The sequence below is a fragment of the Egretta garzetta genome, unplaced genomic scaffold, assembly GCF_000687185.1.
Source record: "Egretta garzetta isolate BGI_Z169 unplaced genomic scaffold, ASM68718v1 scaffold197, whole genome shotgun sequence".
Lineage (NCBI taxonomy): Eukaryota > Metazoa > Chordata > Aves > Pelecaniformes > Ardeidae > Egretta > Egretta garzetta.
This window is the reverse complement of record NW_009260274.1, coordinates 1185800-1196939: the sequence shown is the minus strand read 5'-3', so window position 1 is coordinate 1196939 and position 11140 is coordinate 1185800. Positions and strand designations below refer to the sequence as shown.

At 38.9% G+C, this 11140-nt stretch overlaps 1 protein-coding gene across 1 annotated transcript in view; it reads right to left on the bottom strand.

Moving 5' to 3' along the window:
* Positions 1–9183, bottom strand: part of THSD7B (thrombospondin type 1 domain containing 7B) — a 271160-nt gene extending 261977 nt beyond the window's left edge. The window contains exon 1 of the mRNA XM_009642486.1: positions 9045–9183. Coding sequence (XP_009640781.1) covers positions 9045–9183 — 139 coding nt within the window. The remainder of the gene's footprint in view (positions 1–9044) is intronic.
* Between the last annotated feature and the right edge of the window lie 1957 nt (positions 9184–11140).

Here is an 11140-nt window from a genome sequence, read left to right as displayed (position 1 = left end):
CGTATCCTCAAAGCTACTAGATATAATGAAATGCCCACTTAATACATCAGCTACCTGAGGGTGATTAAAATAAGCCATATGAACACTATGTCAACAACATGGATTCCCGTAAAACACCCCCCATCCCTTCCAACTTCTCCATTTCGTGTTCCTGGCTTTTACCATTCAATTTTTTTTTTATTTTTTTTTTAAAGAAAAAAAAATGAAAAAAAGGAGATTACAGCAGGACTATTCCCATACATACCAGGGGGAGGAAAAAAAAAAAAAACACAAAACACTAGGGTAATACGGGTATCAGTGGGCAGACTACCCAAAATTCGTGTCCCTAGAAAGAGCCAGTTCTATTATCTGCATACTGAGAACAACAATGTGCATCTTAGGGATTTCTAACACAATTTTGGCTATTTTCACCCACAGTAACTCTGGTGTACACACGAGCTGAATGAGGAAGCAATTACCCCACTATACTGAAATCGTTCAATTAAGTGGCTAAGTGAAACCCTTATTCTAACTAATTTAAGATATAATTATTAAAAAAAAAACCTGCAGGGTTCTGAACAAGGGCAGGAGAATAATTAAACCTAGTACTCCGCTGAAACAGGCCGAAAATGTGATCATCCATTTTTAATGCTCTGCCTATACGTAACAACAGAAATCTTTCCAACAGCTGCATTCAATTAAAAAAATATTAACCCCAAGGAAAAAGTACAAAAACATCCCCATCTGTTTTTCTTGCCACTCACTGTGCTTCTTTTGTGAGTGAAATATGTACAACAATACAATCCAACAAAGTTGAATGAAAAGTACCACAATTCCAATAATAAGCTATCTTTTTTTTTTTAAATGAACAGTTTAAAAGAAACCACTTTTGCAGATTTTTCCCGTGACCCGCAGCTCTGTTCCCATAGTAACTATTGAGGAAAGAAAAGGATAAGACGCCTAACTTATACTTTTCCCAATACTAACAAAAAAACTGAAAAAAGCACCTTTTTCTCAAAAAAAACTATTATTCTCAGGAAGGGAAGAGGGACATTAAAAGATTAGTGTGAATCTCCTGTGTAATCTAGTTTAAACCACCACCTACTGAACACTTGATGTCGGTTAGACAAAGGTATTTGTTAAAGTGTGTAGTCTTTGTGTAGAAGAACTATTGAAATAGTTTTGCAAGCCCAACAATAACAAAATTACCAGGCACATGCTGTAAAAGCTTACATGTGAACTCAGCAAGCACCGCCGGCAGCCTACAGCTCTGCTGCTGCGCAGTCCCCACTGCTGCTGAGGAGCTAGTGCCCTGCCTGTTACCTCCAAGCATATAAAGTGTTAATTTTAACATATATTTCAATGTCATTTCAGTTCCTCCTCTGCCTGCCTTTTTAATTTGACTGATACTCTACACTTCCCATATCGCTTGCTGTAGTGCATTCTTCTAGGGAAAAAACCACAGAAGCCAGAGATCCTTTCTTTAAGCAGTGCCACCAAGGATGTTTCACTGGTGTCTTCAAGTCCCTACAGGAAAGCAAGGCTAGTAAGAACATACCAGGTTTTACAGACAAGGAAAAAGGACAACAGTTCAAGCATTTCTGCAGTGTGCTTGCCAAACCGTAACTCCTCCAGGAGCAATTCTGATGTCTGACACTGGATGGCGTTCTCTGGGCCAAGAGGGCAGGTTCTTCAGCCATGTCCCATACGCTGAGCTTTTAGCCCAGTGGACTAAGGACAAATCCAGAAGCCACGGCAGACAGGACCCAGGTGGGTACACAACGGGCTGCTGTGGGCACACTGATCCAACACAGCAGCAGACCTGAAGCACCCGGAGGACAGGCCAGGCTGGAAGATGAGCTTCCAGCATAGGAAAGATTCTTCAGGAGAGAGACAGAGCTCTTCTCGCATACATTTGTCCGGTTCTCTAACAACTCACCAGCATTTACTGCCTGAGGACACAATGTCTTCACCAACTTTGAAAACGTCTCGCCCACCTAAGCATTATTTGTACCCCCACTGCAAAGGGTTATAAAGTAAGGCAAGAGATGCATCTCCACAACTCCAAGACAAGTTTGGATTCAACTGGTGAGGAAACAATACCAGATGAGGATACCATATCAGAACTGGAACGGTACAGGTGAAGTAGCAGAACCATACGTAAATAAAATTTAGAGGTACGTGAAACAGAGGTGAAAATGTGGACAGGAAAGATAAGGAATAATGAGGAAAGCAAACCAAATACTTAGCAATCTGAAACAACTGCACTCCTGTCTAAAAAAATATGAGATTAGCTTTGAGGCCGCTCTTAAATTTTCTCAAATATCAGTGACTGGTATCAGCCAGCACCTTAAGTTTTGCTGTTAATGAAATTTTGTAAAACAACTTCCTTTAAGAAGTTTCAAGTATGATTGGTTTATTTTTTTAATAAGTTTTGCAGAAATAAAAGTATAATTCATATCGTCCTATAAGATATTCTTAGTAGAGAATTACTTTAAACCAATATAAAACTAATCTTAAAGTATTTTTTTATATTTAAAAACTACTTTAATGGCTACTTAATGAAACTATAGCAACAGATTAAAAACAACTAAAATACTCCAAATTAAAGTAAATTTGTTCATTACAAAATATTCAAAAAGAGCACTACCTATGTGATACTGAGATATTTTAAGCTAGGCATTTCTAATTAAAGTTGTGAAGTATCAGTGGGTGAAATCTTATCTGAGATTCGATATAATTCTTAGGAGCAATGTTTAGAAAAGATTTAGTTTACCAGACCAGTTCAAAGAGAATATGCTTACTAACAGGGGTCCAGAATAGCTCAGTGTCCTTAATTCACAAATACATTAGCAGCAACTACCAGAAGAGTTACTTAAAGAATAGACTGGCTCAACTACAAAGGTATAGACTGATCATGAATAAAATTAAAGGTGAAAATAAGAAGACTTATCATTCTAGAACAACTTTTCAATCATCAAGTTTATGGCAACAATCTGACTAGTTTTGGAATGGAAGTTAATAGGTTTTTTTAAAACATATTTACTAATTTTTGCTGTTGTCAATATGACAAGATTGCAATCCACAATCCAAAAGAACCACTTCAGGTCTAAACTCTCAGTATAGTGAAGAACCTTAGAATCATTCAAAATTTGATTAAATCAAGGCTAAATTTCCAGTTCAGAGCTTAAATACTTAGAATTCCATCCACCAAGACAGCATAAGAATAACCTACAATTAGAACATTTGCCACAAAATAAGTAGTTTGGAAGCTTCTGACAGTCCGAGAAATACCATAAAACTTCCAGATACCACACAAAGATGACTAAAAAGACATCTGGCATTTCGTTCATCACTTGTTGTCCTATCAAATAAAAAAAAAAAAAAAAAAAAAAAAAACACCACTTAATTTAGGATAGACTATCAATCTTCATCTTGCAGAGCTTTTGGAGCAATACCACTTGTTGCAGAGCTATCACGGAATCTCTTTCCAGTAGGTTTGAGCTCTCCTGTCCTTTGAAGACCTGGACTCCTTTTAACATTTGGTCTATGTAGGTAAAAGTTTGTCTTTTAAGACGTAAAGTCAAAGGCACTTCCAAACCAGCACTTGGCCTTCACGAAATTAAGATCTTGAGAAAGGGCATTTTATGGCAGTATTATCCAAGAACAGAGAACAAAAGATCTTTTTCATCTTAGCTGTAACTGGCTCACCCACATTCACGAGGAGTTCAAAGGTTCCTCCACGTTAGAAGTTGTTCTCTGAAAAGTTCATTTCGTACCCTTTCCATTATGGATTGTTTCTGAAGAAAGACTAATGATCAAAACCCATTTGCTAGCCCTATTTTAAGAAGGACTTTCAAATACGGGTAATAACTCTGAACTAAAGTTTTTTTTTGTGTTCGCCTGGGGCAAGAGAACTTATGGCTCACCACACCTAGCTCCCAGAAGCCCACAAATACCAGAAGATTAATGGTTTCTTCTTCAGGTAAAAATCTCTCTACTGTGATCAGCTGTATTACAAATCCATTTCCCAGTCTGATATCTCACTTTCAGTGCTCTTCCATTCGTAACAGGGAGCATGTCCCTGCTGGGCTAAATCATCATCCCGATTCAATTTTTGGAGAATTACAGATGGAGAACTCAATGGGACACAACCTCTGGGTTTCTAACAGCCCCCTTTCCTCCCGTCCGTAGTAGGCAGAGTATTATCTCCATGTTAAATAGCATTTTACCACAATTAGAGAACTATTTTCCAAAAAATCAGAACATTTTCATCCTACAAAAACATTTTTACAATATTCCCCTTATTAAAAAAAAAAAAGCCACATCACTGCTTTAGCTCTGAGAGCTACCTCTATGGGGTATGTCCCTTATCCCTTTTGTTCTGTTAGTATTTTGGGGAAAATAGCATGGTTACCGAGGCAGAGTTAATGGAAGTGCTGAAGACACCAGCAGCGATGGTAAGACTGCAACCTGCCCATGCAAGCATCTCTGGGAAGGGCTGATTCTCAGCATTTTGTAATCCTAATTATCAGCCCCTCTCCTGTAAAGTGCCCAAAATATTTCCTGTGTTCTACATATTTTAGACTTAATTTGGACTTTAGAACTGTATTTTAGAGTTTCACCAAAAAATAAACCAACTAGAATCATGCTGCAGATTCCTATGTGTATGAAGAGTCTATACACAGTTTTAAAAGCTTGAATGGCCATCACTAAAACATAGACGTATTTGCATTACAGAAATTCCAGGCACTTTCAGGACGATTCAAGAGCTGAAGAAAATCAACATGGTGAAATATGCAAATCGCTCATTGGCTACTGCATTAAACAATATTAATTTACAAGGATTTAGATCCAATTAAATTTTCTCAAGATGTTATCACTAAACCCGCTTTTTTAGTTAGCAAGTGTCAGAAAATTATTTAGCTATTTGAGATTGCTGAGTAATTTAATTGATTTAATTATCGCTTTCATGTTTAGGCTGGTGGTCACAAAATAAGTATCTGACAAGAAATGTCTTGAAACCAAAAGATACAGTGTACAGATACTTAGACATTAATATATCATCTCTAGAAACCGAAAGCTAAAAATAAATCATTTTAAGACTGGCCACAAAGCAGCAAAACACAAGTGATAGCCCTTTGAACAGCTGAGGGAAGAGTATGTATAATCTACCGCACGCTGCCAAGTTCTTACATTTTAGAAATATAGAGCCTGGGGTTTTTGTAGATGCAGTGATTTCAGGAGAATTGCTTTCACCTATACTAAGACCACCAAGTCCAGCATGAAAATGTATGAGTTTTCATTAGATAAAGCCAAGGATTTAGCTGAAAAAAGCCTGCTTTATGAACTTCAGTGCTGATACGATGCTTTTTTCCCCCCCATCCATATTAAGGATGCATCTTTGGACTTCTGTGTGCTAGGAAAATTTACTTTAGTACATATAAAATCACTTTCTTAAAGTCAGAGCTTTCAGTAACATAATCTTATTTAATTATAAAGCATGGCATTTCAATAAGAAGTTGAATTTCTCTACAGTAGGTAAGTATCTTGCCATGCTTGCAACAGACAAGTCAAGATTTAAAACAAAAACAGATCATCTCCTTTCCTATTAGGGATTGCTCATATCTCATTAGATTGTTTCATTAGAAAAAACAAAGACAACAGCTGTAGGTTTTTTTCCTATCAGAATGCATCTGCTCAGTTTTGACCTTAAAAGCTACTTCCCTGGAGGTATTTAAAAGATGGGCAGACGAGGTGCTTAGGGACAGGGTTTAGTGGTGGGATGGCAGGGTTAGGGTAACTGTTGGGCTTGATGATTTTAAAGAGAGCTGGGCGGAGAGGAACCTGATGAAGTTCAGCAAGGGCAAGTGTCGAGTGCTGCACCTGGGGAGATCAAACCCCATGCACCAGTACAGGCTGGGGGCTGACCTGCTGGAAAGCAGCTCTGCTGAGAGGGACCTGGGAGTCCTGGTAGACAACAAGCTGACCATGAGCCAGCAATGTGCCCTTGTTGCCAAGAAGGCCAATGGTATCCTGGGGTGTATTAAGAGGAGTGTGGCCAGCAGGTCGAGGGAGGTTATCCTCCCCCTCTACTCTGCCCTGGTGAGACCCCACCTGGAGTACTGTGTCCAGTTCTGGGCTCCCCAGTTCAAGAAAGATAAGGAACTCCTAGAAAGAGTCCAGAGGAGGGCAACTAGGATGATAAAGGGACTGGAGCACCTCCCCTACGAGGAAAGGCTGAGAGAGTTGGGCTTGTTCAGCCTGAAGAAGAGAAGACTGAGAGGGGACCTCATCAACACATACAAATATCTTAAGGGTGGAAGTCAGGAGGATGGAAGCAGTCTGTTTGCAGTGGTGCCCAGCGACAGGACTAGGGGCAATGGGCGCAAACTGAAACATAAGAGGTTTCAGTTGAATATGAGGAAAAACTTCTTTACCTTGAGGGTGACAGAGCACTGGAACAGGCTGCCCAGGGGGGTTGTGGAGTCTCCTTCTCTGGAGATATTCAAGGCCCGCCTGGATGAAGTCCTGTGTAGAATGCTCTAGGAGAGCCTGCTTTAGCAGGGCGGTTGGACTAGATGATCTCCCGAGGTCCCTTCCAACCCTTGCCATTCTGTGATTCTGTGAAAGGGCTTTTCCAACCTAAACAATTCTACGATTCGTTTTAGGTTCATCGTGTTGTGCTTTTATTTAACTTTTATTGGGCACAGCAGTGCTCATTAGGTCAAGATCTCCATGATCTACATCCCAAAGTTACTTTACTATTCATATGCTGCCACAACAGGTTATGTTAACCCTTCTACCTCTCCAGGTCCACCTGCTCCATCCACACTACCATCCCTCTCTTCCCAAAACAGCTCCCTGTGATTAACCATACCTGAAAAATCATTTCAAGCAAAGTACAGGCTGCCATTTACACTCTTTTGTAACTAATTTCAAGGTCACTGCAATTTTACTTAGATATACATGCTTCCAAATGCCTCAGAAATGAAATCGGCAACCCATGCAGAGGAACTATTGAAAGCAAACCATTAGTTTATTACATAGGCCCTGACACTGCAAAACACACCTAGCTCCTTTTAACCAAGATTTTTCCCAATTAAGCATGCGTTCAGCCTACCGACAGAAATCTCAGCCCGTTGTGACAGTCGCAAAAGAGCGAGATTCAGGATTTGGAAATGCTGCTGCTTCACTACTATCGCAGAGAAAGTAGAGGCTTCACAAATAATACTCTGTTTCTTAGCAAAACAAAGTGGTTTGGGTGTGCATACTATTCATTTCAACCTAGAACTAAACATTTTTGGTTTAGATATAAATTTTCTCCAATTTTCAACAAAATACTCCAATGAAAAAATGAAAACTTTGTTTATAAACATAAAAATATTTAACTGGAGGAAAAAAAAATAGTCTCTGTTTTTGCCAAACAGGACAATGAATTTGGCTCAAGCTCACAAGTTATTTTCACATGGAAAACATTTCACTCAAAGTGGTTTTCTACCTCTCATCACCACATAAGCAGAGAAAGTGCATCAAAATACTGTTAGGATTTAAGGTTTTAAAAATTACTCTTGAGAGCTCAGATATTTCCAATTCACTGTGGGAGTCACAGGAACTGACAGTTTTCTTCTGCTTCTGGAAGACAGACCTTTACAGCAAGCTCATCACGGGGCTTTCAGAGCATGGTACCCCACATCCACGCAAACCTCTGCACCGCCTTTTCTTAGTTCTGCCTCAGATGCCTTTGAAGCATTGATAATTCTTTATTGTCAGCTGGAATCATCAAGTTAAGTTTTTATGACTTCCAATGCACACCCCTGATGACAGAGTGTACAATACCCTCCAGAACTGAAGAGTAGACAGCCAGCATTGAAGGGTCTAATTTGTCTTAAGAAAACAACTCTACCTTTCAAAGCTTGTTCAAAAATCACGTAAATAACAGTGAACTGGAGAAAGACAGTTTTTGTTTTCCTCTTCTTGTATTTCCTCTTCATTTTACATGCAAGACATTGTAAAAAAAAAAAAGTCTTTAGAAATATAGTATCAGGTTGTTCTTAACCAGCACTTCACCAGCACTCAGCCTCCCACCCTGGTGACAGAGTGAGAAGCTTGCATTGGTCCTACCAGAAGGACAGGAGCCCTCCCAGAATAATTGTTCCATTATTCTGCTAATTCAGTCTCTTACCTTCCACAGAACTAAAACAAATAACCAAAACAGCAAAGAACAAAAAAAAAAAAAAAAAAAAGAAAAAGGAAAATTATTTTTCCATCAAATTTAATCACTCTGTTGCTCAGTCATAAAAGGCCAAACCTCAAAGGGATCCTGGGCAACAAAACCCCTGGTTCAGTTGCATATTCTTGATGAAGTACTTTGAGTAAACATTTCACAAATTTGCCAATCTTTCCACTTCACTGAACATTCTTTGTTGTTGTGTTGTGCTACAAAATAAGCAGCCAATGCATCATGCTTAGTTTTATGCATCTGTATCGTACCATTTCTTATTTACCTCCTCCCTCTCACCAAGAATCGCTGTGTTATCAATGTGTCTTCCCAAAAGTTTCCAAACGTTGTGCATGCCCCATTTTGAACGTTCAAACACTGCATGTAACCCATCCGACTGACGGACAGAAATAATTCACTAAATGTACCAATGAAGTTATAAACAGATCAGCCAAGAGTATGGACTTCTGGCTCAGTTCATCCTGAAAGACGCTGGTGTGCCCTTTTCATTCAAACATGAAAAGAAAATGATTAAATATTTCAAAGGAAGCAGCTTTAGGATAATGATATCAGGATCCAGTAAAAATTTTACTCTTGGATTAACAGCATTAAGGAGTCCAGAATTATACTCTAGAGTCGTTCTGGTGCCTAACTGCAACAGACATGAAGATTACTAATTCAGAATAGAGATTAAACCCCCCTATTTTTCAGTTACAAAAAAGTTTAGAATAGAAGACATTATCAGGCTTTTTAATTAATTATTGAGCTAAAGCAGAATGGAGAAAGGGCAATCACTCGAATGCAGGAATTATCTAGTAGATAAGCCAACTTATCTTTTTCCTACCTGTTTTCCAGACAAAATGATGACCTCTCCTGGCTTCCAAATCAGCTGTTTGTAACATTAAGAAAACAAACAAAAGGAAGGACTTCCCCAGGCTCTGCCATGCCCAATGAGGAGAAACCCAGTTCTGTTGTAGAAGCATAATTCAGATAATTCAGTCTCTTGTCTTCTTTGGTCCTAGAATTAACAAAAAAAAACCAAAAAAAAACAAAAAAAAAAAAAAAAAAAGAAAGAAAAAAGAAAAAGCTTGCTAAGAGGCTTAAAACACCAAGGGGACAGGCTCAGCCTAAGGGCAACCTGGTGGCCACTCTGCATTTCATAGTCCCTGTGTGCTGGATTCATTGAGGACAAGTCTGTTAATAGAGGCTTCACTTGGAGAGAAAGAGAGGGGAAAAAAGGCAGGGGGCAGAGATCGAAGAGAGCCAGCTCCCAGAGGACCCACAGTCCCATCCCACAAATACAGCCATCGAAAAGGCTTTTAGCGGGTTCTTAAGAAGAAATCTGCCAGTGCAAATAAATGGCAAGGCTAAACCAAAGCTGAGAATATATTCGAGGTGCAAAATTTAGCTCTGAATACAGACCCCGTGTCCTACATTTAATATCCCTGACAACCAAAATACCAGACCTGGAACTGGTTTAGCTCCATACCATGTGTGAACATGGGATGCACAAAAGCAACATGAGAAATGCAGCAGGAAAAGCAATCAGTCCATGATGAACCAGCCTGAAAGGGAAAACCAGATATTACTCAGGCATTTCTCTGAACTTTGGGACTCGCATTCAAGGCCCTGATCTTTGAGTTGTGGATGAACAACCAGTTAATCTGGAGAGGTGTCTCTGACAAAGGGATTTTAATTAATCTCTCCAACGCTTCAGACAAATACCAGAGCCACGTTTCATTGAGACGGGAATGGATCAAGTCCTGTTGCTGGAGCAGTTTTACACCGTACGACTCATTAAAATAATCACTGCGTGGCACTGGAAGGAAGGAGGAATGTCTCTCTGGGTCTCCCATACAAAGCAAATGTCCACCCTGTTTACATACCATGGAAAAGCCCAAAACAGGAGAGATTAAGAAACGCATACCACAAACAAAAAAAAAAAAAACAAAAAAAAAATCTTTGAACTTCTGATTTATCCCAGTACTTCAAATCTCTGTTTCTCTCATCCCAACCAGCCACTTATTCAGGCAGATTTTACATGAGTTTCAAGATATTTTGGATTTGTCCACATTCAGGCGGGAATAATTGTGAAGTCTCAAAAAAATGTTCATGGTACACATCACATCAAACGAGAGCTAGTTTCTGATGTAAATTTACATATTAATTTTTTCTTATGTAGTGTCTTTTGTATTTATACCATGCTTAATTTCTCAACATATTTCTACTTATTAGTGATTAATCCTACTTTTATAGGTAAAAATGTGACATCTGTATTAGCGTAAGGAGAGCGATAACACCTGTCTTCAAGATTTGTCTTTCTTGGCATAATCTTGGTGATTTTCATTTAAATTATCAGCTATTAGAAGTTTGGTCCAAAAAAATTCCATTACATTCCGAACATTATGAAAAGCAACATTGTCATAATACATAATACACAGCATCGGTCTTGATAAGAAACTGAAGATAAACCTGAAAATAGTACATATTGAATACAGAGTAAAACTTTTAATTTCAAGCTGTATTTGAATTGCTTTGAAACAGTTTCTATCATGATAAATTCATGCAATTATATTTAATCAGATATTGACTAACTACAGGGAAGATACAATGTAATATCTGTTATCTGGTTTAGTTCATTCTTGCGTTTCCGATGAACAGCATTTCACGTTAAGACCTGAAAACCCATCAAGCTGACCAAATGCAGTCATGCAGGCAAGGGACCAGATGTATTGCTTTGCTCAGGTCTTCTGGGTTAATTTAATTCAGAATTCACATTTAATTCAGAATGCAACCCACTGAGTCCCAACACCTGGACAACATAACATAGTGGCCTTATACGACACACAAGTGAAGCTGAAAAAGTCTTGAGCATCCTTCAGAAATGAGATGGAGAAGACCTCATTCCTACCCAACGCAAACACAGTAGGGAGGTCTGCA